The sequence below is a fragment of the Sylvia atricapilla genome, chromosome 4, assembly GCF_009819655.1.
Source record: "Sylvia atricapilla isolate bSylAtr1 chromosome 4, bSylAtr1.pri, whole genome shotgun sequence".
In the NCBI taxonomy this organism is placed as follows: Eukaryota; Metazoa; Chordata; class Aves; order Passeriformes; family Sylviidae; genus Sylvia; species Sylvia atricapilla.
Genome location: NC_089143.1, coordinates 7158440 through 7185982, shown reverse-complemented (window position 1 = coordinate 7185982; position 27543 = coordinate 7158440). Strand labels below are relative to the sequence as shown.

General features: G+C 36.3%; 1 protein-coding gene across 1 annotated transcript in view; it reads right to left on the bottom strand.

The window, feature by feature from the left end:
* Nucleotides 1-1305: 1305 nt before the first annotated feature.
* NFXL1 (nuclear transcription factor, X-box binding like 1) overlaps nt 1306-27543 on the bottom strand; it is a 41242-nt gene continuing 15004 nt past the window's right edge. Inside the window, 14 exon segments of the mRNA XM_066317043.1 lie at nt 1306-2059; nt 6944-6994; nt 9894-9980; nt 11199-11230; nt 11233-11303; nt 15288-15292; nt 17223-17251; nt 17254-17291; nt 18040-18173; nt 18175-18207; nt 20621-20655; nt 20658-20760; nt 26784-26805; nt 27265-27356. Coding sequence (XP_066173140.1) covers nt 1886-2059; nt 6944-6994; nt 9894-9980; nt 11199-11230; nt 11233-11303; nt 15288-15292; nt 17223-17251; nt 17254-17291; nt 18040-18173; nt 18175-18207; nt 20621-20655; nt 20658-20760; nt 26784-26805; nt 27265-27356 — 906 coding nt within the window. The 3' untranslated portion in view covers nt 1306-1885.

Here is a 27543-nt window from a genome sequence, read left to right as displayed (position 1 = left end):
CAAAAATATCTCTTTTCCCTTAGAGACAGAAGAGTTAGTGACATATGCAGTCACACAATAGCATCATCACTCTGTTAAAGAAAACATAGTTATATCCGGAATTATCTTCCAGGCACTAATATAATAGGAAAAAAAAAAGTTAAAGCAACAATATGAAACATCATTTACTTTTTATACTAGAAAAAGAAATTCAATGGAGATACAACTTTGTATGGTGTAATTTCAATTAGTTCTACAACTTTAAATACTAATGGTCTGACACATAACTAATACACATCTCTAAAATGTCAATTAAAAAAAAGCACTATACAATAGCATCAATCCATGCTAAATATTGCCAAGTTTTCCACCTTTCTCCTCATTCACCAAACTTCTGTGAAAAATTAAAAAGAAACTGATTTTATCCCAGTTTCCTTAATCTATACAATCAAGAGCTTCTGCCTTTTTGCAGCTTTTCTATTTTATTTTCTTGCTGCTGAATCAGAATTACAGTTGGATATCTGTTCAAATTAATAATGGGTCCCTTTACAAGTAAGTCAAAACAACCAGAAAAGCTTTCAAGCAAACTGCAACATTTTCTATGAACTCACAGAAATGGTCCTACTACTTTTGCTGGATTTCTGGTGAAATTATATGCTGAATTACAAGGATGTAATGCTAATACCTGTTGGCCATGCACTCCGTTTTTTGCAGGAGCTTGTAAGCACTTTGCAATAACCTGCAATGCTCAAGTACCAGCAAAAGGTTTCTAGCAGAAGGCTTAAAAATTTCGGTTTTAATGATTTCCCCCTTTTCTAAATTTAACTTGCAGTCTCTCAGCTGAGACTATATAGCAGTTTCTAATAATCCTGAGCCAGACAAAACCTTCCAGTTCTACCAACCAATACTGATCACCTAAAGCAAGGTATTCAAAACTGTCAGTAAGAAAATATTTAAACATCTAGAAGTTTAGCTAGATGGTTTAAATGTTTTAAACTACCAAGCACCATCCAGATGGCTTCAGAACATCATATATATGTATTGTTACAATATCCAATTACAGTTTGCACACCTATGCAAATATCAACTCTGACATTTACCCATATGAATAATCCATTGATAGATCTTAAGTTCATTTTAAATTGCTTTTATCTGCTGCTGGAAATTGGGCAACAGTGAGAATGCACCCCTGTACCCTGAACACTTCTTCACATCCATGTATAGCCTGTGTGTCTGTCACTAAGGAACTTTCAGTTATTTTAATTTTGAAGAAACAAGGGTGGGAAGAGGTGGAGTGAAACAAGGAAAAGCAAACCCCACAGTTTGTTGGGAAGGGGGGCACTGTTTTATTTGTGATATAGTTGAATTGAAAGACAGTTCACATTTCCTTATCTGAACAAAGCTTAGAACAAGGCCCCAGAATACTCAAGCATAAGTGACCCAAGGTTCCCTGTTAGTTGTCATAATTAAAAACTGGTGTGAAGCACAGAAATTATTGTGTGATACAACATAAAGATTAGCATTAGCACACTAACCTTCAATAAACCACTAAGGCTGATTTTACAGGAAACATATCAATAAAGAATTTATACTAAGCTATTCTTAATATTATGAAATGGAGACAAGGAAAAATAACATTACCAATAGAAAGATGTTAACAAATCTCAGTCAAACTATCAGCACTTCAGTGTAGACTAGAATCTACTACTACTTTCAGTGTCTGAGTTCAGTTTGTGCTGTGTATGTGAATAACACCAAGGTGACATTTCTTCCCTCCTCGCATTTTTCTTAGCAAATAGTATACATACATAATCTATGCTTATTAAGTTCTGTTACACACAGACTAACATTCTAGTAATAATAGCTACCTAAAGTTCAACTGAGGTATATTAAATATTGAGTTTTTTCAGTCATTATAGACCATGAGCCATGCAACCATCACAACAGCAACTCCGAACACTGGCAGCATAATGAGGTTCTTGTACTTTTGCCATGATGATTGTTCAACTTCTACCTCATCCCTTCTTCTCTTATTCTTTCTTCGTCCTTTTAATCTGTTTTCAAAAGCCTCCAGTTCAGCCTTAGTAAAGAGAATCACAAGTAATTGACATTAGGGCCAGAATTAAAAACAAGGAAATGTGAAAGTTTTAAGTAACACTAATGAATAACTGCCAGCCAATGGAAGTTACACATGTCAGAGATATGTAGCACCACATCCCACAGGTACAAAGCACGTTGCTTTCAAGTATTGTTTAGTTTCCTATAAAACCATTGTTTAGTTTCCTATAAAAACATTTCCAAAACTGTAGCCAGTGAAGTTCTGCATGCTCAGTTTTTTAACTCTGGCTGAATACATTAAGCTAACAAGATGTTATTTCCATGAAATATGTTAAAAATACATTTATTTCCTATTAAAAAACACACTTGCATTTAAGCATTTTACTAACTTCATAAGGGCACTTATTTATAAGTTATAATGAAAACTTTAAAGACATCCTCTCATAATAAAGATGCACTCTGCCAAAAATAAATTCATAAAAACGTTAGTAACCAAAAATCTATGCTATTTCCCTCAATTCTTTATATTTGCATGCTCACTATATTTAGATTAGTTGCTATAACCTTAGCTATTCACAAAAATATTCTATTTGTTAAGTGTTTATAACTTAAACATTATCACTCATATATTCTAAGAGGGGTATATAAATATCCTCCAATAGGAAGCACATGCCTATAGTCCCAGAAATGGAGCAAAACAATCCCAAAGTAAGAATGCCAGGCTTCCAACAAGAATGGCAGTTTCAGGTCCTGTCAGGAATAAACATTAAGGTCTCTGATCCTTGTTCTTCTCCCTCTCCATGTTTTTTTTAAAAGAGCAGTAAGAGAATACAGAAAAAAACTCATGTGAGTGTACAAAGCTGAAATAAAACTGGAATTAGGCAGCCTGGAATAAAGAGTGAAGACTAGGATGAGGCTCCAATGAGAAGGCATCTAATTGCTAAGGAAAATTAGAAGAGATACTCTAAAGAACTTAAGACAAACTAAAAATCAGAAAAAGTCTGATCATTAACTGGATTTTTGGTCTAGTTGTTATCTACTAGGGAAAACATGGGCCAAGGCACTAGGGAGCAGAGAAACCAGACAGAAAAAGGGAAAAGAGCTGGAGTAGCAGAGCGCGGCAATCCGGGACTGGCTGGGCAAAAGGCACAAGACTGAGCTGGAGCAGAGGAATCATGGACAGTGAACAGAGACAAAGCCTGGCCACGAGAGGAAATAAATCTATGTGACTATGACTGCAGTGCTGCCAGGAAGAGGGACCTAAGACAATACAGTAGGTGCATTAAAAAAAAACAAGAAAAAGACTGCTTTGGGAAATGGACAGAGTGGTAGTTCAGTAAATAAAATTTTCCCTCAGAACTCAAGGTTGCCTGATGTCTGGTCTTCCTCCACTGACAGCAAATATTTGTCAGAGTTTCACAAAGCAGTTCTTCCCTTCCTGTGCAGATACCACTGTTAGCAGGAGAAAGGGACCTATTTTGGTGTCTATTTCCTTTGTACCTAATAAAGGCAGAAATTGTTGGCACTTCTCTGATGATATGGAAGAAGAGTTCTGACAAAGTCAGAGCCTATTTGAAACGAGATTACTCTCAAATAGCTAATCCTCCCTTAGAAAAGCAAGTATTTTAATGAAACAGTTTTTCAAAATCCAAAATCTGGAGGCAAGGGCAGAGTTCTTATGGCTTTACAGACAACATGGCAGTATTCTATTTTAGATGGACACTTAAGTAAAATATGGGGCTTCTATAGTTACTATACAATTGTGATCAGTACATTTTAAAGCAGAAAGCTCTATGAATTGCAACAGTTAAATTAAAATATAGGTCTCAACAAAATTACACAATAGCTATTGAATTGCTTTCCTAGTGAACTCTACAAAAACCTGTCTAAAAATAAATATATCATAAAAAAAAAACATAGATGAAAAAAGATTTCTAGACACAGAAGAGGGAAGACATCACTACCCTTGAAAACCTGCCTACAGATTTTGTGTAACTGTCCCATTCCTGAAGTGTCACCTTAATCACCCTCTGAAGTAATACTTTGCCCAGTCTTCAAAACAAGCTTAATTTTTCAAGCTAAACAAGCCTAGGGTTTTTTATTTGGATAAAGAACCTAACTTCTTTGTATATAACATAATAGGAGTAAAATGAAATGTATTTATTTAAACTGTATACTCAAAACATCTAGTTCAGTGTTGCTCAGGCACTGGATTTTGTTCTTTTATGTGTTATTCACTACATTCCTCCTGCACTGAAAGGAGCAGCACTCCCATGGGAAAACGTAGCTAAATTAATGCAAATAACAGTGACAAAGTGTATTTTCTGAAAATGAGGATATATTTTTATTATAGAGGAGGGGAAAACTTGACTTTCTAACTTCTAAGGATATGCTAAAAAATTTTCTTAGCACATAAAATTTTGGGAAACGAAATCTTTCACACACCTCAGTAAATTACACTTCAGGTTCAAGACCCTAACTTCCAGTATTGAAACACTCAACAGTTATCTTGAAAACTTAACCAAATCTTTACAATGGAGAGGGACAGAGAGAGCTCGGTCTGAGTTGTTAAATAATCAAAGCACTGATCTTTTTTCCACCTCTAGCAATTGTGAAAAACCCTGGCCTCACAGGGTGCCTCTGAATTAGAAGCAGAGGGAAAGTTTGGCTGCTAGGGCCATGACAAGAGCCTAGCCAAGCCATCCCTTCCACTAAGAAACAAGTGATTCCATCTGTAATGGGTATTAACAAAAGTTGCTACCAATATAGCAAATACCAAAATATAAATGCACAGACTAACCAGAGCACTAACTAACTTGCATATAAAACATTTAATGAAGTATTAATCACATAGGTTTAAGAAACTGTGACTAATAGATGAACCAGTCTCTACAAAATGTGCTAATGACATTGAGGAAGGTGGTACAAGGTGCAAACTTTTGTCAGAAAGGAGTACACTCAAAAATATTCTCTTAATATATGACCCAACACCCTACAATAGTGACATCCTCCATTTCCATCAACAGATGGCAGATTATGAATTCTAACTGGATGGGAACCAATGTTACATAAAAAGGCTGCAGTAGTTGAGGTTAGTACTTGTATGCAGTGCTAAAGCCTATTTATTAGTTACAGCTGTCCCTTTTTTTAATAGTTTGTTTGTCCTTTTTTTCTTTTTTTACTGTTTTTGTCCTACTATTTCCTAAGCACTAATACCTAACAACTCTTAATTAACCTTTTACTAGTGTTCATTATGTATAGGTGAAGTTCTCTAGCCCTGAGGTTACATCCATCACAAACACATGTGCAGGAGTCGTGGCCGTGTAATTGCATAAAGTTACTACTGGAACTGTGAGACTTCAGAGGAAGTACAAGTAGAAAGCAATGGTGGTGTAACTGCAGAGAGGAACAATCACTGCTGAAGAACCCAGCCAAAATCCAGCGCACTGTGTTGGTAGAGTGAATCTGCCACTATTTCAGAGAGACTCTACTGTGACTTACTAGAGGGACTATAATTTAAGTGATTTCAGCAGAAATCAGTATTTGGTGGGATGTCTTCTGGAACGCATGAAAACACCCAGTGCAGACAAACACCAGCAATTTGGGTTTCTAACTCTAGACTGTATGTGTGTTCTTACATGTTTAAATGCCCATTAGCACAGCTTGCAGAACTGACACCTACAGATTTCCCTGCCCAATTTGTGTCAGACATTTGACCTATATGCCAGAAGGAACATTTCCAGAGTCAGTTTAGAGAACAAGAAGTATTAGATGAACTGTCTAGGAGTTACATGAGAGAATATGTGCTCAACACTGTAGACACCTGAGACTTAAATGTTGCAATAAACACTGCAGGATGATCACAAAACAGTGTCTGGTGCTCTGGATAATAGATCCATAACCATGATTTTCTTGCAGGATAAGCAGACATGGTTCCCCTCTGACTAACAAAAAACAAGCCTTGCCAGAGCATTCTACATGTAATGTTTTCATTAATTGCTTAGATTACAAAGTGTGTATAAAAGAAGTGACCCACAGAGAAACTGCCCTAATGAGACTGGTGAAATGGCACAAGTGGATCAGCTCTGTAAGCCTCCCTTGCCCCCTTTCAAGAGGGAGCAAGCCACTGATCCCTGATTAAAACAGAATGTGACATGCAGGTGAAAGCACATGTGTAAGCTGAATACACAGATACTGTGGTAGTTGAGCAAAAGGAGTCAGAAAGCACACACACTGGACATGGAATAGGATCTGGTGTCAAATGCTCATCAGGCACAGGCACACATGGATGAACTGGCTGGAAGGCAAGCAGACTCCAGATGACAAACCTGACCTGGCCATCACCACCAACTGAGCTTACAGTGTTTGCTGAATATGGTTAGTATCAGTACCTCCAGGCAGCTGGCACAGCAGCTTTGTGGATTACAATGCCAAACACATACCCTCACCACCAACAGCAATACAGTAAATACACATTTCCCCCCATCCCAGAGACCTTGAAGGACAAAGGTCTAGCTGTCTCATCTCATCTAGCTTTGTTCTTCCATGATAGGAGGGAAGCTTCACCCAGTATTTAAATTCTTGCAGAGGCTATTCAGTATCTGCAGTGTTTATGGCTGTATAAAGTGTTGGATAAAATAAGCATACTCAGTGTTTTGAAAATAACTTAGATTATACAAAGTTTTAGTAATACAAAGTTACCATTTTGCACAAAACTGTGAAAATTGTTTGGGAAAGATGTGGCCTCAACCACTGTAATAATTTACCACAGAGTATGGTAACAAGCTGACAGGAATGACTGTGCATATCACATTAAAACTGTACATCTCATTGCATGTAAACTACATTATTTTACTAACAAGAACAAGGTGAGGATGATGTGGATGAGGTAGAAGAAAGGTAATACCTGTTGTCTTCGCTCTCCCCTCAAGAGCAGCTTTGGCTTCTGCTCTTTTATCTGTCCAGACACACACAGTTATAATAAATTGTTGTAAACAGCAGCTAAACCTATTTTCTTAATGGGTCATAATTAGTCCTTATAGATGGTTCTCAGCAAAAGTCTGCAAACCTTCCATCCTGTGGCTCGCCACCATCCAAAAGTCCATATGAAAAGTAGTTCATGGGAGTTACAATTGATAATTCTATAGAAATATTTACAGTGTTCAAGAAAGCAAATTAAATGCTAGAAAGTATTAATGAAAAAAATGGTTCAGAAAAAATTGTCAACATGTAAAGATGCCACACACTTGAATCTCAGCACCTGCATTTTGGCCCCACAATAATAAATAATATGAAACCTGAACATATACAAAAGACAACAGGATGGAGTGGCATCCATCTGAAGAGAGATGCATAACTAGGATTCATCAGGTGACTAACATGACACCAAATCCTGGAGAACTGCAGATGCCAAAACAGGGATAAAACATCAATAATTATTTTTTCATAATGCAAAGGCATAAAATTAATTTACCAGGAGGTTGGCTCACAGTAGAGGAAAGTATTCTACTCCCACAGAGTATTTGGCTAAATCTAGAATTTCAGTGCTACAGAACATTTGCAGATGCCAAAAGTTTATGTCAATTGAAAAACAACCAGACATGCTAACAGGAGATAATCCAGCAAAGACCATTAGACAGAAAGACACCATCTCACTCTCTTAAGTTCCCACAGAAAGAGTACACGGGAGAAGTTTATTATATCTCCCTTTTTTATATTTGTTTAGGCTTTTAGCATTGCAGTCACTGAATCCCTGCCTTATAAAAGTTAGATGTAAAAACCTATTAATAACTGAATTGAAAAAAAATCTTGGTCCTAGTAGCTGGATGATTTGCATACTAACATGAACAATAGCTTACTGAATACAGTTTGCACAGGTAAAATTGGTTACAAATAAATTCCAATTCAAGAGCTTCTGATGACTAAGGAGGAAAGCACACTAACTCATGCTTTAGCACAGGTAGCTCAACAGCAGGAGGCAGGGGCCCAAAGAACAGTCCTTTTTGCAGGTTTTCAGACCAATTTTTATATCACTAAACCTTATATCAATAAAAGCACTACTGGAGATTTCATTAATCTAGATACAATGGCAGAAGAGTCTCTTTAGAAATGTGTGTAAAGGACCTTTTCAGCCATGCACATCTGAAATCTGAAAGTCTGGCATGCAAAAAACGAGCTCCTCATTTTTCACTGCCATCTAATGGCAAAACTTCAGCTACAAAAGAAAAAAAGTGACCTTTAAATGTGGCAAAGAGCAACAGGAAAAGCTTCTTTTTACACTGGATGTGGTGATATTATATAAAATTCATAGATATAATGTACACAGATAAAGAGAACATTAAGTATTATGTGTGTGGGAAAAAACATTTCCAGGACTATTTCTTTATTAAAATGTACAGTAAATTACACCACTCAATTCCTAGGCACCTAGTGAGTAACAGGTGCCAGACATGAAAAGTTTCATAGAATTAATGCACTTAGGTTTTATGAAATTAATGGGTGCTTTGCAAATGTGAAAAAGTTATTTCTCTTTGTAATATCTACAGTTTTTAAACAAGTTTTTTTTCCAGTTTGGACACAATAAACAGTAATAGACATAAATAAACCCTTTCATCATGTGCCTATAATAGGAGACAATTCTAGTATGTCATTTACATAGTAAGTCAACACAGGCTACAAAAAGGTACTAGAAAGAATTTAAATACAACTTTATCACTTTATTTAAAAACTCCAAAACAAGTAAACACACATTCTTCTGAGAAGAAGGTACACATGGCTAGGTTGTGCCATCCAGTATGTCTGAGGCATTGGGTACAGCAGAAACTTGCAGCCATTTGCTCCCTGCACTAGACCATTCTCCCTCTGGATTACAACAGTGAGGCAAGAAATTGGTAGTGGTATCTGCTCCAAAGGAGCACTGACACTGCACCACACTGAGACATGCTGCTGGGTCCTCAGCTCATGCAGTCCTTACTGCGAGTTCACCTTCTTATAGGGAGGAAACTCCATATACTATGAACTTATCTCCACTTCTTACTGGAGCTGTTTTTATGGTTGGGATTCCCTAAAAGGCATATCCCAAGAGTTTTAGCATTCAACCTGCTTGCCAAGTTGCAGGATTTGGTCAGTGTGGTACTTGTTAGAACTCATCAATCAATCCTGAAAACCTGAGGAGAAGCTGACCTTGTCAGCTTTTACCCACTGAGTTTCTGGGTTGTACATTTATCCCATCTAATACTGACTGATAAAACCCAAGTAACTTATGCATCAATTTCTTTTTGTAGTCTCTTTTATTAAAGGTTTCTAACAACAAGAATCATATCCTGTCACTCTGTATGACCGCACACAGGAATTCTTACTTCATGAAACAGCTGAGCAAGAGAAAAGTCACGTTAACAGCAGCCTAAGTAGTATCTGCAGTTGCTGGAAAGTCTCAATTCTTCCAGTATAGGATAACTAATACCATGTGGCAGGATTATACCCCACACTGAACAAGCTAAGCTGCAAACCTTCATTGGAAATTACAGATCGTACCAATGCCCTGTGAAGCATGTCTGACTCTAGTCTTACAGCACTAATGACTATTTTATCATCACTGATCATCACTTGCTCTCAGCTGAAAAAGAATCAGTTCTACTAATTGAAAGAAAAAAAAAGAAAATAATATAATACAGTTTTAAATAATATTTGAGTCAATTAACACCACTCATAAATCAAGTCTGAAAAAATAGCTACTGTTCAAGAGCACATCCACTTACGTTTGCCTTTCTGCAGGTACTGCCTTGAAAAATATGTGTTCTTTTTCTACTTTTCTTAAAGCTCTGAGAAGAAAATTTCAGCTACAATGGATACATTACCTCATGAGCTTTCCGCTTCATTTCCTTGCATAATGCATCACATTCCAGTGAAACTTGGCCTTCTTGTATCTTGCTGCACTGTACTTCCTGTTAAGTATAATTTGTCTTTATAATCATTTCCCTATATAAGGTTTCAGTTGTCAACTTATGAAAATAATAAAGCTTTCTTATTAGTAAAATATTTGGTTTACATATAAAATAAAGCGCCTGAATGTTATTTCAACCTGTAATTATGTATTAAATTGTCCTTTTTTTCCCCTGTTCTGATATGCTAAGCTGAAAGGAAGAATAAATCAAAGTTCAGTTTCATTTTTTCTTCTCTTTACTCATTTGTTTGCCTTAGACAAGTAAGATAACCTCTGAACCTCTGGCAGAAAGAGTTTGCATTCGGAAGTGTCACTAATTTCATATACATTATCTTAACTGGCTTAGATTACAGGACAAAGTCTGGTCATACAGAGGGGGAATTAAGTAATTCTCAATCATACCTTCTCCCTTCTCCTAGTATTGAAGAAATTAAACAAACAAACAAAGTTCTTATCTGTAAGCAGAGGCTGATCAGTTTTAAGCACTTGTTCTATATATGTCATCATATCTCCTGCTGAGGCATCCCACCTGCAAGACTTCTTGGATGCACAAGACATATTTTGGAGAAGCTGAGGACTCTGGGGAACTGCTGGAAGGTTCAGAAGTTAACTGGGTCCAGAAAAGTAATTTAAAGACTCTTTAATTAAGACAGATCATGGGGGTATTTTTATATTAAGATGTATTATTTGCCAAGACTTCATATCATTTTCTGTTGTTCCCCTCATAACAGTGTATAGCTGTAGGAAACCTGTTATCTTACTTTGTCCTTAGCTGTGTTAGAAGCCACGGATGCTGATACCTGTGCTCCCTTTTAGGTTTGCAGGGAACTTAATTAATTACATTTAGTTCAGGTTTCACAACATCTGTGCTAATTCCAACTTCTGTAAATGTTCCCAACCTCATCATAAAAATGTAATTTTTATTCTCAAATCACTCTAGGCTATCTGAGTATTTTCTCACAAAACGACAATTCAGTGTGTATGAAGATAAGCTATTTTAAGTCAGGCAGCTAACATGTTTTCTAATTAACAAGATTTTATATTCTCCAGTGAATCTTCTGATATAAAAGCCCAAATCTTCAGCTGATGTGAATTATTAAAGCTCTGCTATAATAATTGGCCCTATTCCAACCTGCAGCCATCGACATAATCCATCCATACAAGCCCAGGAACATGCAAAGAATATACATCCTTCAAAAACTGCAACTTGTCAATTTACCTCTTTCAGTCTCTTACAGAGACATCGGAGTTAACCTTCTGGCTGCAGTTAAGAGGACAGCTACCTGAATGGCAAATCTCTTTACACCGGTGACCCACAGGGCAACTGTAAAGAACAAAACACAAATAAAACTCCTACATCAGTAAAACACTGTAAAATTACCAAGAACCTATGAATTGTTTTTATTTCAGACATAGCATTTTAACAGAAAACTCATTCAGTTAATCAGTCTTTTAACTTGTGAAAAAACTGATTGTTCTTTCCTTTTTTCATGGGGGGAAATGCTTGCTTCTTATTTACTGATTTTCAGTTCCTGTAGGATGATTTTCTCTTTTATTGGCACAGCTTGATTGGAAGACCAATTTCTCCTTTCACATGTTTCAAGAACAGTCATTTCCACAGTAATGCATCCAACAATCACCCTAGCTATCTCTGTGGTAGGGGGATACAAATGTACAAGGTAAAAAAAACCCTGAAAACTGAAATTACGTGTACTGTAGATACTTGTAGATTAGATAAGAGTAATAAAGGAAGAGGAAAAAATCCAGACGCAAAAATAACACAGAAGAAGTCTTGTATTCTAGCATTATCTGAGCTATGCAAAGTCAAATGAAGGTCACCAAATTTCTTATCCTGTCCAAGATAATTTCACAAAATGCTAAATTTCTGCATTTGGCATATTACCCCATTTTTGCCCTCTGAAAGATAAAGACTTTTTAATGTCAGTGCAATTTTTAAGTTACAAAGAAATATTATCATCCATTTACTGTTTAAGGATTGAGTTATTAATTTAAGTATGCTGACTGATAAGAATGTAGCAGTGCTCCCAGCATTATATAAGATAAAACATGTCAGGATTCCATTCTGACCCTACTCTTGCTGTTTCACTAACAGGGTGCTCCAGGAGCTTTTTTTTGAGTTTCTAGGTTTGTTCTAGCTAGTCTAAGCCACAGTTCTTATCCTCATATTGAAGTATTTCTGTTTTTTCTTAAAGGCCTTTGTTATCATAGTATTCCCTTAATTGAATTCAATATGTTCAACCAATGTTTCTTGAATACACAGCCAGAACTGCATGTAATATTTCAAATGACATCTCCAGCAGAAGGACTTTGTACAATGCTTAATTGCATCTCATTCTTACTAGAGTACCTCCCCAAAACATCTTCAGTCTCATTGCATTTCTGTCCAGCTAATCACACTGTGAAAAATAAGAATATCTGCTGTTTTCCTGGGAGCTCATTATAACTTCACATGTATGGTCTTTATTGTTTTTGGGTTTTTTTTTCTGTATTTAACACAATGAACCCAATACATGTGCTCTACAGATGCACCTCCTCAATTCTCATACCCTGACAACACCCACAACTTTTCATCAGAAAATTACAATGTTTTTGCTGCCAAGGTCATTACTGAAAACAATGCAAAGTAAGTGTCAGTTCAGTCCTTGGGAAATCCTCCTTATTGTTAACATCTCTTGCTCCATCTTTTTCTTTAGTTTTGATGTTGTTTTGGGGAAGGGAGTTTGGTGTTTTTTTCAGAAGATAATCAAATACAGTTGTTTCCTTTAGCCACCTTCATACTGGTATTAGCCCTCTCTTGTATCTGAACTAGATATTCATTAAGTAGCATTGACTCACTCTGCTGAAGCCTTATGCAGCAGATCTCATCTATTCAATTTTATCTGGTGGGAAAAATAGATAAATTGGTCACCTTATCAAAGGAGGAATTTAGTTTTTTTCAGTCACAACTGACCAATCAGCAAGTATTTTCCCTGCCACCAAAATACTATTTGATCATTTTGAAAATATGAGGGGAGAAGCTTGTCTAAGCCTTGTATGCTACCAAGGTCAGACTGCCAGCCAGAACATGGAGTCTAATGGCTGAGTCTCTTCACAAGCAACTACAAACTTTGCAAAACCAATTTGCTACTGCATGCACACTGTGCAGTAGGAGGGTCTGTCTCCTGGCTCCCTACAGAAGAGCATCATACACAATAACTCCTCTAAGTCACCTCATGCTGGCTAGAACAAGCCATGGCTAGACGAACTATTTCTTCCAGCTTACTCTGCCATAGTAATTAGGCACATTTTCAGTAATAGTGTCAAGGCCCAAAGAGTCGTGTCTTAATCGACATTTCAGAGCTTGAAAATCAAGACAGTATCTCCCACCTGGATGTCTAAATGTTACTGCAATAAAATTCTTAGATACCATTAGACCAAATATTTATAGCACAGGAATATGTTTAATCCAATACTGAAAAGCAAATGTACACACTTAGTATCTCTGTGCAGGGAACTTGCTTCTTACTACCCTCCACTGTAAAACCAACACTAAAGAAAAATATCAAGAAAAACTGTGAAATGAATGGCAAAACAGTTATTTCCCCATGATCTCAGAAAACAAAAGCAATGATTCTGCTGCTTCTGCTGGATAAAAAATGTAAGGGGAAAGGATGTTTTTTTTGCTCGTTTTTTAAGTGTCAGTGCTGAACTACTCGATGCTTAAACAGAAAGTGTGTGTCCTCTTTAGATCCTTTTCTACTGCACAAAATCTCTTGTCAACAGCTTCTGGACTAAAGCCCAAACGGAACAGGCTTTATGTTTGATATGGCAAGGCCATTAAAAGAAGGGATTTAATGCACAGGAAAAAAAAAGACAAAAAATGTTCTACAAATACTTTTCCCATAGGCAATGCATCTAAATCTTAACATTATACCTGATGATGATAAACTCTGTCAACACTTACGGAGGCTTAAGTGAACTCCAACAGAAGGTACAAACACAACCTGTCAATACACATCTGATAATAAAGAAAATAGGCTGGTACTAAAGAAAATAGCAGTTTTGAGTGATCCCAAAAGCTAAATAGAAAAGAGAATTTTGCCACTTCCAAAGACAAAACTAAATTCTGGCAATCCACATACATTTGTAGTGTGTGTTTATAGAATTAAATTTTATTTCCAGAATGCTTAATAATTCAGTGCATTAAAACCCAAAAAGATATGCATACTTTTAAAATTTATAGAATCACAGAACTGTTAAGGTTGCAAAAGATTTCAAGATCACTGGGTCCTTTAAGTTAGCTACTAGCCACACCCACACATTCTTTTAACATTTCCAAGGATGATGACACTACCATTTTCCATTTCTCTGGGCACAGTAGAATACTTGACCATTTTTCCCCATACCCAATCTCAACCCCCACTGGCACTCAAGGCCATTTCCTCTTGTACTGTCACTTGTGTGAAATGAGACCAATTCCCACCTGTCTATAACCTCCTTCAGGCAACTGTAGTGCATGACCAGGTCCCTCCTGAGCCTCCTTTCTCAAGGTCTAAACAACCCCAGCAACCTCAGCCCTTCATCAGACTTGTGCTCCAGACCCTTCACCAGCAATGCTGCTCTTCTCTGGACATGTTCCAGCACCTTCAATGTCCTTCTCACAGTGAGGCACCCAAAACTGCAAAAGGATTCTGGATGTGGCCTCAACCAGTCCTGAGCACAAGGGGAAGTGTGACATTGTCCACTGCACTGTCATGTTAAATGAAATTTGTCATAATGGGAGTCCCATATTTCATATCAAGACAAAAGCAGAGTGCACAGTAAAACTACAAAGTATGGCTATTTTGTCAAAAAATACTAACTACATGGAGAATAAAGTATTAAACACAGATTCACAAATACTGATGGGAAAACATAAACCATGAAAACTGATAGACTTAAAATTTCTGTGTAAGAATTGTCTCAAAACATCTGCGAGCATGATCATAAGAATTTAATCACCCTGATTAAGAAAAAAAATTAAATTTCCTTCAACAGGACATCTAATTATTATTACCAACAAGAGGAATTAACTTTTAATTAAAATATCTCATCTATAACAGCTGTGGCAGCATTAAAGACACTGCTTCTCCCTAAAGCAGAAGGAAATGTGAGCTGTACTGTGTAACGCTGGGAAGTCACTTTTTTAGTTTTGAACTGCTTTAGCCAAAAGAAAAGCATGAAACTTCTCAAGCTTTTCAAGTCTCTGTAGCATATTTTTCAAAGGACCAGACAATATAATTGTTTTTCTTTATCCCCAATGTACCACGGCAACTGTAAAACAAAGATGGTAGCATACTGTCTACTGCAATTTCCACTAACCAAAAACATCTCGAAATGACAACTGCAGTAAAATACTGCATTTTACTGAACCTAAGTTGCTACTGTGGTAAGCTAGGAGTGATAGTGGACACTGATTCATAGCAAACATGCAACTTCATTGAGCTCTGCAAATGACTCAGTGTCAGTTTCTGACATAAATAACAAAAAAACCCCTCTTATTTCCAAAGCATTTACAGGAGTAGAATTTTAGAATTAAGTTTAAAGCTTGATAAAACTAATGCAAATTCTGTTGCTGTATTCTTTATTTCACCATCCCAGCAAACTAAGTAAAAAAGACATAATCCATGGAGAAGGCATGAGATTCTGAACTGCAAGCTAAGTTTGGGACCACTGCTAGGTGGATTTAAATCCTAGGACTAAGTCTGGGGAATATGTTCAGAAAATCACAACAGTACATTAATCAAAGTCAGAGATGAGCTACAGGAAAAAAATCTTTGAAGAGAAGCTTAAGTACAGAACATAGGGTCATTATAAGAGATTATAAGCACTCTTGAAAATACAGAGAGGAAGTCTTGGAGCAAATAAAACCAAAGTAACAGAGGAAGACATGGACAAAGGACAAAATTAAGAGTAAATGACAATTAAATAACATCCCTAAGTGCTACCCCCACCAGGAAGAGCGCTTCTCAGATATCCAGATGAGAAAATTGTGATAGGAACATTCATTACAGAAAAAAGATAATCTATCAGATAGGCATCTACAAGGGCAAAAGAAGAAGACACAAATATGTACAGAGCACAGCCTTCCCATTGGGGTTAACACAATCTTGTCTGAAAAGCAGAGGAACAGACACTGTGGGGAAAGCAGGAGAATTGTGTAAATTTTTCCATTTACTAAAAAAAAAAAAAAAAAAGTTTTTCTAATAAAGACAAGAATTCAAATTGAAGTTTCTGACACTTGGTGATAATGAAATTCCTGCTTTTCCATTTCACACATTTCCTAGCCCTCCAGTGGGAACTGAAGTAAGAAAGAGATGTCCCTCTCATCACAATTAATACAACTAAGGAACAAACATAAAATACTAAGTAATGCAAAAGATTTCTAAAAGCACACAAGCAGCACACAACTGCAGCACTGGGAGGGACACAGGACCAAGCCCTTTGGCTCATCTCTCATGTCCAGTTGTGGGTAACACTGCTGCACAGAGAAAATCCTGAAACATTTCTAGGCTGTTTCTGATGAAAATTTGGTAGTTCTCCCAACCAGCTCAAACAAAGTTATAACTCAAGCATAGTGTTGACACAGGAATCTTCTTTACTCATGCTACTGGCTATAATCTAAGTATCATGTAGTAAGTTTATTATTCTTCTCTTCTTCACAGCAAACCTTAGATGTACCAGACACAGCAGAGAGCCTAACGGGCTTGTCCTCCATTATACACTAGTTAACATACATTTCACTAAACACCAGGCATGTATTAGCTCATCTCATTCATTAATATAAAACCCCTTAGCCTCCAAAGTGCACAGATAGGGATTCTAAACCTGCACTTAGATGAGAATAGCAAGCACAGTTCTCAGCATTTTTCCTAATCAAACAGCATCCTAGAATTTTGAGATATAAATTGAGGAGCCGGTTTTTAACCATTTGAGAGGACATACTCTTCCACATTCAACCTCATCTGTGTGCTTAAACTTTCAAGCCATTAGTGCCTTGGAGACAAACCTCTCTTCCTTTATATAACCCTCCTAGCTGACAGCAATACATTAGTAAGTGTCCTTCAAGTACAGTTCACTATGACCTTCACATCTATCATTTAACATATTCATTTAGTCTAAGCTTCTCTAGTTTGCTTGGCCTATATTCACAAAATTCCACATACCCATCAACTCAAAGTATTTCTTTGTTAACATGGCTTACCTCTTTTGGACACTGATTTCTGCAAGAATAAGAAGCTCCTTTTCTTTTAAATCAGCACATGTTAGTTTTCTGTAAAAGGAAAGATGTATTTTTGTTTAAAAAAATCCCATAAAAACAACAGAAGTCATGCAATTACAATGGGTGTGTTTTCAGTATATTTCACTGTAAAGAGAAGTGGACTCATCTGTCCTCATCCTGTGTGACTAATATAAACTGCCCTATTTAACAGACAAACCCACCGAAATTATAGAGGATCGACATACTTTAAGGAAAATGAACAAAAAAAAAATTGCATATGATGAGTATTTTCAGAACAATCCCCAAGCTCCAACTTATATTTCATGAAGTCTACTTTAACATCTATCCACACACACAAAGGATTAAAAAGGTGTACAAACTGAAAAACTAAGCAGTTTTTCAATTAAAACAGCTAGAAATTGAAGGACATTAACTGTGAAGACAAAGAACTTTCAGACTGTGCTCATTCTAATAGTTGTATAAAATTCTTCTTCACATACTCTAAAAGAAACACATACAGAACAAATGTTATGTAGATTGCTATATATTTGCATAATGCAAAGGATTATCTGCTATAAGAACAATTTCTGTTCGTAAGACTTCATGCACTTATAGCAATTTTAGCAGTAATACCTAATAAAATACATGCAAAATTTAAATATAAAAAAATTATCCTTAGAAATTATAATCAAGAGAAATTTTATAAACTGCCTTAAGTGTAGCTCCCATCCCAGACATTTCAAATTACTTCCAGTTGATAGCATTCAAATGAAAATCTGGGTTGTGTTCTGACACTTACAAGCATTCAACATACAGTACTGATAGTTTGCAGTGACACTTTATTTTAAGCATCTGGAGACATGATGGGCAATCTCCAGGATGACAGGGCAAACACCATCGGTGAGGACAGCCAGCTGGCCGGGGCTTGGTGCACCTCCTCTTCACACTGTGAACATTCTGGACCCGCCTAACAAAATAAAAACAAAGCACTAAAGAAAGTGCCAACTATTTGTTTTGTGAAGTGTCATTAATGACCTGTTACATAGAAGAAAGAGTTGGGGTGCTTCTGCTATGAGAAATGAAGCTATTCAGTAAGATATTTCACAAGCAAGAGTAATTATTAAAGTATGTTTTTTAAGAGAAAACCAGAAATGTCAGCGTTTGTCAGTCAAAGAGAATTCTATTTTCCCTCCTGGGCATAAAAGAACCTCCTTAATATCAGCGCTTTGGAAAATTACCATAACCTTTGTTAATTCTCTAAGGAAATTTGTTAGAAAAATAAGTTATTGCATATTCAAAACTAACTATCCCACTCACCATATTCTTGTAATGTTTGAGTCACTACATGTTACTCTCTAACAGAGGGGTGGAGGGGTTGGTTTTAACAAACAACCTTAAAGTCATTCCATTTCCATACACATATGATATTCTGTATAATCTTCCAAAAGGATTATTAACTTGGGTATATCCTAAGAGCTGCCTAAGGTCTTGCTCCTACTCCACAGACTGCACAAGTCTACCAGAGCCGTGATGTCACTCTCATTCCAGGTGATGAACATCACAGCACAGTAAATAAACCTTCATTTCTACTCCTATTCTTAACAACAATTCCACAACCCAGTCTGCAATCAGATATACCCAGACAGATTGACATGACTTATCAACTGAACCTACACAGCACAATATTTAAGGCTCACTATCACATTCAATGTTCAGTTTCCAAGAAGTCAGGCAAAGTAAAGCAAGTTTATCCAAGAATGAAGCTACACAAAGCTTCCCCAAAAGGACTATTCCAACACCAATGTTCAACTTTATGCTGCTCAAAATAACAGCATAAGAATTTTAAGGGTTTGATAGTTTTCCTCCAGTCCCCTTTCCTTCTCCTTCTATAGCTGAACAATTTTTGGTGAAGTTTAAAAAGAAACCTATGTACAATGATTGTTTACAAATCTTAACCCACAAAAATTCAAGTCTTAAGAAAAACAGCAACTAAAACCATTTAGATAACTGTCATATAACATTTAATGGTAGGTAAAAGCAAACAGCTGGCCTTTCTGCAACGTTTTTCTAACACACATGCAGAACAAACTGAAATTCCAGACAGAAAAATCACTTCTCAGACATATAAGCCAGAAATTTAATCAGCCCCGACTACATTTAGTCTACAAAACAAGAGAACAAAAGCTCTAAAAGGTCAACACCAACTTGAGTTTATAAGAATTGGAATTGAAGAAAATTGAGAAATGAGATTTACCCATGCTTTGCAGGTACAGAGACTCCCATTTTTCTGAGAATGTATTGCCTCATCCAAAATGGAGCTAGGCATAGTCCTGACTCATTCACATCTTAATTGGCTTAACTGAAGCAGCAGGCAGGCAGCCTCTTCTAGTCAGAACTGGGGATGCTTGACTGTCCCTCTCACTATTTACTGATGTCACTATTTACTGATGTCAGTTGCACCAACAGCCACACTCCTCAGACAAAATTTCCACAATCATAAATAGATTAATGTGTTAGCTACAATATACAGTTATTACATGACAACACTAGCACTTCCAGGACAAGAATACACATGGATATTATGCTATTTAAGTTAAATATAACATTTCTGTTTGTACCCAACTGAATGCTTCTCTGTTTTCTAAATGCCTAGACAGCCCACGTTGTAACTTTTTCTAAAATACTGCTTAAAAAACTTGAGAAACTGTTTTCCTCTAAATCATGACTCTGCCAAACCACAAAAGATATATATGTGGCTCTGACTGTTCATAACTGGAACAATTTTAAGCTTATACTTTTGTTTCATGTTATCTTCAGCAGTTAACACCCTACAACTTCTTAACTGCATAAATGAAAGTTTCTAGTAGATACTGATTAACATGAATATATCATCCCAGTACTTTGAAAAGTCCTTCAGCAATTCTGCAACATTTGAAGTGCTCTCCTAAAGGTCTCCCAGCCTCTTCAACCCATTTAAGCTCTCCTCAGTAAATAGCTCCCCCAGTAGATTGCAACTCCATTTGTATATAGACATTATCAGTAGTTCCCTTGATTTTGGCAGTCACAAAAAAGTAACTTTAGAAGAGACTTCTCAAGGGTCTTAAATAAGGTTCTGATGAAATCAAAGTAACATCAACACAAACCAAAAAGTTATAGAATTTGCAAAAAATATAGTATTGTCTCAGATTTATAGTCTAAGAAAATACAGACTAACTAACTGTCACAGCATCAATGGGAACAGCACACATACAAGTCTCCCAGTGGTATCTGGGATAGATCTGTACTTTCAGCTGCAAATTCTTTATTGTCCCAGTAAAACTGAAGACAATGCATATCCATATAAAATACACGAAAACAAAAGCAAAAGGAAATTAACCTACCTTCTTTCCATCTGCATTACTGTTCAATTTAGTACATGATGACATTCTTTCATGCAGGTATGATTCTGACAATCAAGAAGCCGCCCACAAAATCTCTTACATGAGTAGGGATTAGCAGAGTGACATGGTAATGGACTAACCTAAAAGTTAAAAAAAAAAATATAGAGATATGCAGGTGGGGATATATATACAAACATTGCACATATGTAGTGTTTGAGATACATATATTTACACACACACAGAATTATTACAGAGAAGTTTTGGTTATCCAGTATCTTTGTAAAAGAAAAAACATCAGTGAAATTCTATCTGATTTTTTTTTTAAAGTATCATTTGGTTCCTGTCCAGATAACAATGTATCCACATAAATTTGTTTTACATTAATTATAATAGGGAAAAAAGCACACTTCATTAAACAAGCTAACTTTTGCAGCATAGTCTCCCCTTCTTTTTGAAAGACAATCATATGCTCAAATCTTTTAGTGTCATTTGCTCTGTCTTTCTGAATTACATTCATGTCTTCCATTAAGAGTTCCTAGAGTTACTATTATTGCAGAATACAGTAACAGTTTGCTTTCACAGGTCTAATTGTGATATAGTCACCATAAACCCAAACTATTTTACAGCTTGAAAAACAGTGAATGACCTACAAGCCAGAAATTTTAAAAGCAAATACTGACTACATCAAGTATAACTCCAGGAGAGGTAAGGAAAAGCAGAAACGGCTCCATAACAGGACTAAGGTTTTAATGTCTTACGCCACATTTGTACTTTCCAATTTGAGGTCAAAAAAACAGTTAACAGAGCTCTGTAGTACTCTTCAGAGCATCTACTTAGAAGCCATTATTCTTCATTGCTACTGAAACCAGTGTAAACTCCCAACTAGGTTACTTGCCTAAAGGTGAATATTACAAGTCCCTCCATACAAAAGCAATTAGAGGAAAACTCACTGTTAGCATTTCCTAACCATTATATAATACTTACGCCCAAAAAAAATGTTTTTTCTGTGAGGCTGTCAAAAAAATTGATTTTTTTCTTAATTTCATGATCACTTTACAGACAAAAACAAACTATTTGTGATGTTATTACACAAGAGGCTAATGTGACATAACTCACTCTGACTAGACTACGGGTGCGATTTTATGTTGCAAACTGCAGTTGACTGAACAGCTTGGCAGGGTACCCATCCCTTTTCCTCTCTTCAAACTCTACAGCCCTCACTGCAGTCTCCTACCAATCTGAACAAGTCCTGCCACACATCTCTCTTTACAGAAAGATGATTCAGATAGTGAAAATGGAAGAAAAAGAAATCAATAGAGAAAACTTCCTTGTCTTTTGTCAGTGGCTTGGCCATACAAACATGTGAACACAGGAACTGAAAAGAAAGAAGAGAGATAGATGGCCCCATAGGGCAGAGCAAGGCACAGCCTCCCTTCAGCACTGTCGATGTTATCTCCCTCAATCACACAAAGTACAATTTAAATCCACTTGCCTATATAAATTTTTCTGAGCTTCACCCAAAAAACACGACTCCACATCACATCCCTGCAAAATCCAGTTCATTCACAAGATTTCTGAATGCCTCTTATCATCCTGACTCAGCAAGACTGAAGAGAAGTCTGCAGGGCAGGCTGAACATCAAGCATGGCATACACAGGAGAAAACCTTGAGGCCATCACATCCAACCACTTTCACACCCATGTCAGAGCTGAAGGTAATGCTGGCTAAAGCACTAACACAACCACCACATCAAGCAGTCCAAACACCTCATTCTTAATGCCCCTTGCAAACATCCTGCTCTGTCTCTGATGGAGATTTCTGGTCACCAAAGAAGGAAAAGTCAGCAAGCAGCAGGCCTAATAAAAATAGGGTCTGAAGCAGAGAACAGTACCATAGCTGGAATGCACATTCCAATTACCAAAGCTTTTAATGTTCCTACTACCCCACCCCTTCACATCCTACTCCATCTCTCTCCTCAAAGCACATCCTCATTTCAGTAGCAATGTAAGCAGTCAAAGGAGGTTAAAAGATAAAGAATGAAAGAAAAGATGTATTAAGCATCACAATCTGCCCACTGCTCTACCTTTCCTTGCTCCCCCACTGCCACTCAGTTTTTTATGACTATGGTTCTGCTGTGGCTCAGGCAGTGACAGCAGATCAGGGCAATAATAGCAGTTAGCTCTAGGGCTGCACTGTTTCATAATTGCTGGTGAGACTTTTTTACCAGGCGTTAGTCTTCCACCAGATAAGGACACAACCACTAGCTCCAGTTAGAGCCAAGCACTCAGGCAGAAGTGGAGCATCCCTCGAGTACAGAGCACTGTTAAACAAAGGCAGGGGTGGTGAAGCACCCAGGCCAGCCAGGCAACAACAGCAGCTTTCAGTGGGCTGACTGGGTAGAACATTCCAGCCCTCTGGCTGCATCCAGCAGAGCTTCAGCTCGAGCTCAGTAAGATACAACAGTCTTCTGAAATCAACTGACACTGTAGCAATAAGTTGAAAATATTCAACTAATTTAAGCCTACTTTTTTTTTTTTTTCCCCGCCCTCTATTGTGGATCTAAGTAATAAATCCAGAGGACAAAGTAAAATTTTACTTCCTACAGTTGGAATGAGTTTCTGAAATGGCTAAATGGGGGCTGGAACTCTTGCTACAAAGACAAACATCAAAGTAGCCACAAACTCCAGGAGGCTGATGAGCCGAAGAATGAAGAGGGCAGATGAGAACTGTATGTATTTTATGAAAGTTAAATGTGAAAAAGAAAAATAAAAGGTTTTTTTCTGACTCCAGGTCTTCCACAGGACAAGGAAAGGAAGGAAGGTAAAAAAGACATGACAACTTTCAGAAGTTTTCCATGACATCTCCCAAATGCATAAAAGCAATTAACAGATAAATCAATTAGAATATTGGTTGAAAACAAAAATCGACATGGCAAAGAAATTTTGGAAATTTTTATAAGGTGTTTAGCCATAAAGATGAATCTCATCAAATTTTACATGAAATTTTACTTAGAGGCAGAGTAATGGCCATCCTCCTATGAACAAACCAGAACTAAAACCCACTCAGAATACTAAAACATACCATTAAATTCCTACAAAAAGAAAAAAAAGAAAGAAAGAAAAAAAAAACACAAAAAAACAAAGAACACTTAAGAAGAAATAAGAGTTCAATGATATGTCCAGGACATAAAGCCTGATACAGAATATTTACAAGGAACCAAAACCAGAGCATTTTCCTTCCTCAAGAGCATTTAATGAAATGAAGCAACTAGAAGAAAATTATATACAGCAGATAAACTGATAACATAGTCACTAAATATTTCCTTCTTTGTCTTCATTTACCTCGTATCAGCTTTAATTAATGATTCCCATAAAAAGAGATTTAGAATAACTTCATTTTAAAAGACTTTAAAAGAGCATATGAGTACTACTGGTATGAAATTCCAATGTATAAAACAGTTAAGAAAAAGGCAGAACATCAGTTTTTTGGATGGCACCGAAGTGTTGATAGGTGATTTTTCTGACACACAATCTGAAACAAAATTGAGAGCTACTTTTAAGAACCTACAAATGGAAGAATAATGAGTTATTTATTTTTCTAAATATATGTAAATTAATTAAAAGAAGGCTGTAGACTTGAGCTAAAAGAAATGTTTTTAGCTCAAACATCATGTAGAATCATACTTCCACTAAGCACAGATTTTATATAATTACATAATCTGAAAAGTAATTTTAAGTCTGTTCTTAAGTGATAAATTGCTTGTTCTAAATGCCAGAACATGTAAGAGCTCAAACTAAACCAATGCCTTAAAATTACTTCCTAAATAAAATAACAAAGAGAAATTAAGAGAAACAACAAACACACACAAACCCCCCCAACAAACAACCAACTCCAATATCTGCAAAAATTTAAATTACTGTCCAAATATTAAGTTACACAGTAGATTAGCTCATTATACAAGTCCTAAGGTGTTTGCTTTTATTCTCTATTCTACACATTGCCAGCAGGCATCCTGATAAAATGCAAGACTTTATAGATTGCTCTATTCCTAAGCTCTTTCTTTTTTATATCACTTCCATTATAGGAGGTATAACAACAGCCCAACATAAGTAGTAGCACAGTACAGCAATAAGCACCTACTCACAGCAAAGTTTTGCTTAAGAAAATTGCTACTACACTTGTCACTTGTGAACAGTTCCCATTTCCAAGGGGCTGGAAACTTATACTGGAGAGAAGCATTCATAAATACGTATGTTTTCTATTAATAACAAGACTGAATTAATTTGAGCTGAGATTATTTGTTACAAACCAATGTGGCTGTAAAACCGCGAACAGACACTACATGCTGTTTTTTCTTTCTTTCCAGAGATCTCAGAACAACACAAAAATTGTACAATGAGCACAAAATCCACTGCAAATAAAATACACTTCCCACACACGTTAATGAATAATTCTTTGCCATAACTTCCACCAAAATCTCAAAGGAGACAATTTCATTCGAGGAACTGCTGCCCTTCAGCAGGAAGGCAGCACCACCCTCTGCTGGCTGACAGAAGTAACAATTCATCTAGAGTGCCACGCAGCACCAAAAAATCTGAATTAGTCAGCTGTAGACTCACAGGAATTTGTCCTCATTTTCTATGCAAATCCATGAATAAACAAATCAATATATAAAACACGACCACTGAATGATTTTTGCCAAGACTAGTATGCAACAGGAAATGAAATAATTTTTTAATTATTCTGAAACAAGTAGTAATAAAATATGCAGTAATTGTTACAATATTCTGTAGTAAGAATAGTGATACTGTTCTTCTGCCATGAGGAAGGACAAACTTCACCACCATGTACATCTAAATAGGACCAAGGCCTTTTCACATTGTTTAGATCCCATTATAGACTGAGTCTATTGACCACAGCTTGCATTTTATCTATACATAAATTCATGAAGTTCGAGTGAGATTTGGTAAGTCCTATCAAAAACCATGCGACTGACTCAATAAAAAGCTGGCTAACACACATGTAAGTTTTACTGTGGAAAAACAAATCAAAGCCTATCTGTTTCAGCAACAAACACACAAGCACTGTTGTTCTGTTCATCCACTTTCAGGATACGTTTTTCTTCAGCAACTGTCAAGCTGCAAAATCTCTCTGTGGAAAAAAACCTGCATGGATGGGTTGATGAACATGGTGCCCAAAAAGACTGCAGCTACACAAATGTTAGTGACAACATTTGAAGATGTCACCACAACATAATCAAGCCACCATTACAACACACACCAAGAGGTTATTAATAAAGGTCGAAGAAAAAAAAAAAAAAAAAAAAAAAGAGAGGTACCTTCAGTATTTTTCTATTTAGTGTTTTCTAAAATTTTTTATTTGCTTAAAATGTTCCTAGAGTTTTTTTTTTTATAATATTGTTAGTCAGGCTTTTACAGTGAATTTATACCAGACATACCAGTAGACAAAGCCATAACAGCAAAAAGGTTTTTTTAATTAGCTTAGCAAACATCTTTTGAAATCAATAAAAAATACTTGATCTTAAATTTCACAACTTTTTAGAAATTATTGTGAATAATCATGACAGCTATTTAAGCGTCAATTAGATTCTCTTCTCATGTAAGCCAAGACAGTGACTTCATCTAAAACCAGAGAAGGCTACACACCAGAAGGACAAGTTAGTAATTAACACTAAAGAAGTTCCCACTATACTGACTGATTTCATCCAAATCACATGAGAATTTTCCTGTATGGCATTAATTCCTTATCCTTTTAAAATTTACACGGCAGTTCACAGAACTCAGGAGTGTGTGACAGAGAGAGAATATTAACTACAGAATAAAGGGGGGAAAAGCATAAATATTTAACAAGATGACCACCAAAAAAACATTTAAATGCAGTTTAAACACCTGCAAGAAAACACAAAGAGCTATATAAATCATGAATTTAAATTTCTGTTAATGAATTTAACGAAGTCAAATACTTACACATTCTTCAGAAAGGAACTAAAATACCTTCTGAAATGTAAGCTTTTAAGGTACTTCATTGATTTCAAAATATGTATTAAAAATCTACTATTTCTTTTTAATGCCTTTTGTTTTTCAGACTGACAAAGTAAGATATTTGCCATATTTCACTTCACAAGGCAGTTTCCATGACTCACCTCATGCTGTCCAAGACACTCTCTGTTAAAAAATGAAAAAATCAGAGATTTAGAAAATGCGTATTTGTTTAGGGAACTTAAAACAGTGACAGTGCTTTTCACACAAAAATCAGTGTAATCCATTTTTTAAAAGTGCAAACTAAGAAAATCACCCATCTATGCAGCTCAATGCCTGCCCCTTTTCAGCAATTGTTTGGATTGCTATTTTATAACAAAAATCTCAAAATTTGTTTCATGGGCAAATTAATTGTAGTTGCACATGAAATCAGTTACTTTTTAGAAAGTAACCTGCTTTTGTTCCAAATAGCATCTTCTTTGTCTTTACTAACACATCATATTTTTCACTTATTTCAGAGATCTAGTCTGAAGAATGGTTACTTTAAAAAAAAAATCCCTGATTTTTATCCCTTCTCGGAAACAAAATAACTATCTTTCCATATAAAAACACTTTTTTTTTTTTTTTTTTAATTTTAACACTTACACTGGTATAGGAACCTCACAGGGAGGGCATGGCAGTGCAGTCTGAATGAAGGCTGGCTCAGATGGCTGTTCCCAAGGCCCTGCAGACTGATGCTGAGAGCAAAAGACACTTGCTGAATACAAAATACAAACGGAACTATCTGCTTGACCACAAATAAATTTAACATCTAAAGTGTTTCCAATTCTAAAAAATTCACTTTCTTGTAACAAGATTTTTACTAATGGAAATCTCCACATGCCATACAGACAGAAAAATTACAGTTTTATCCTTACCCTGGTT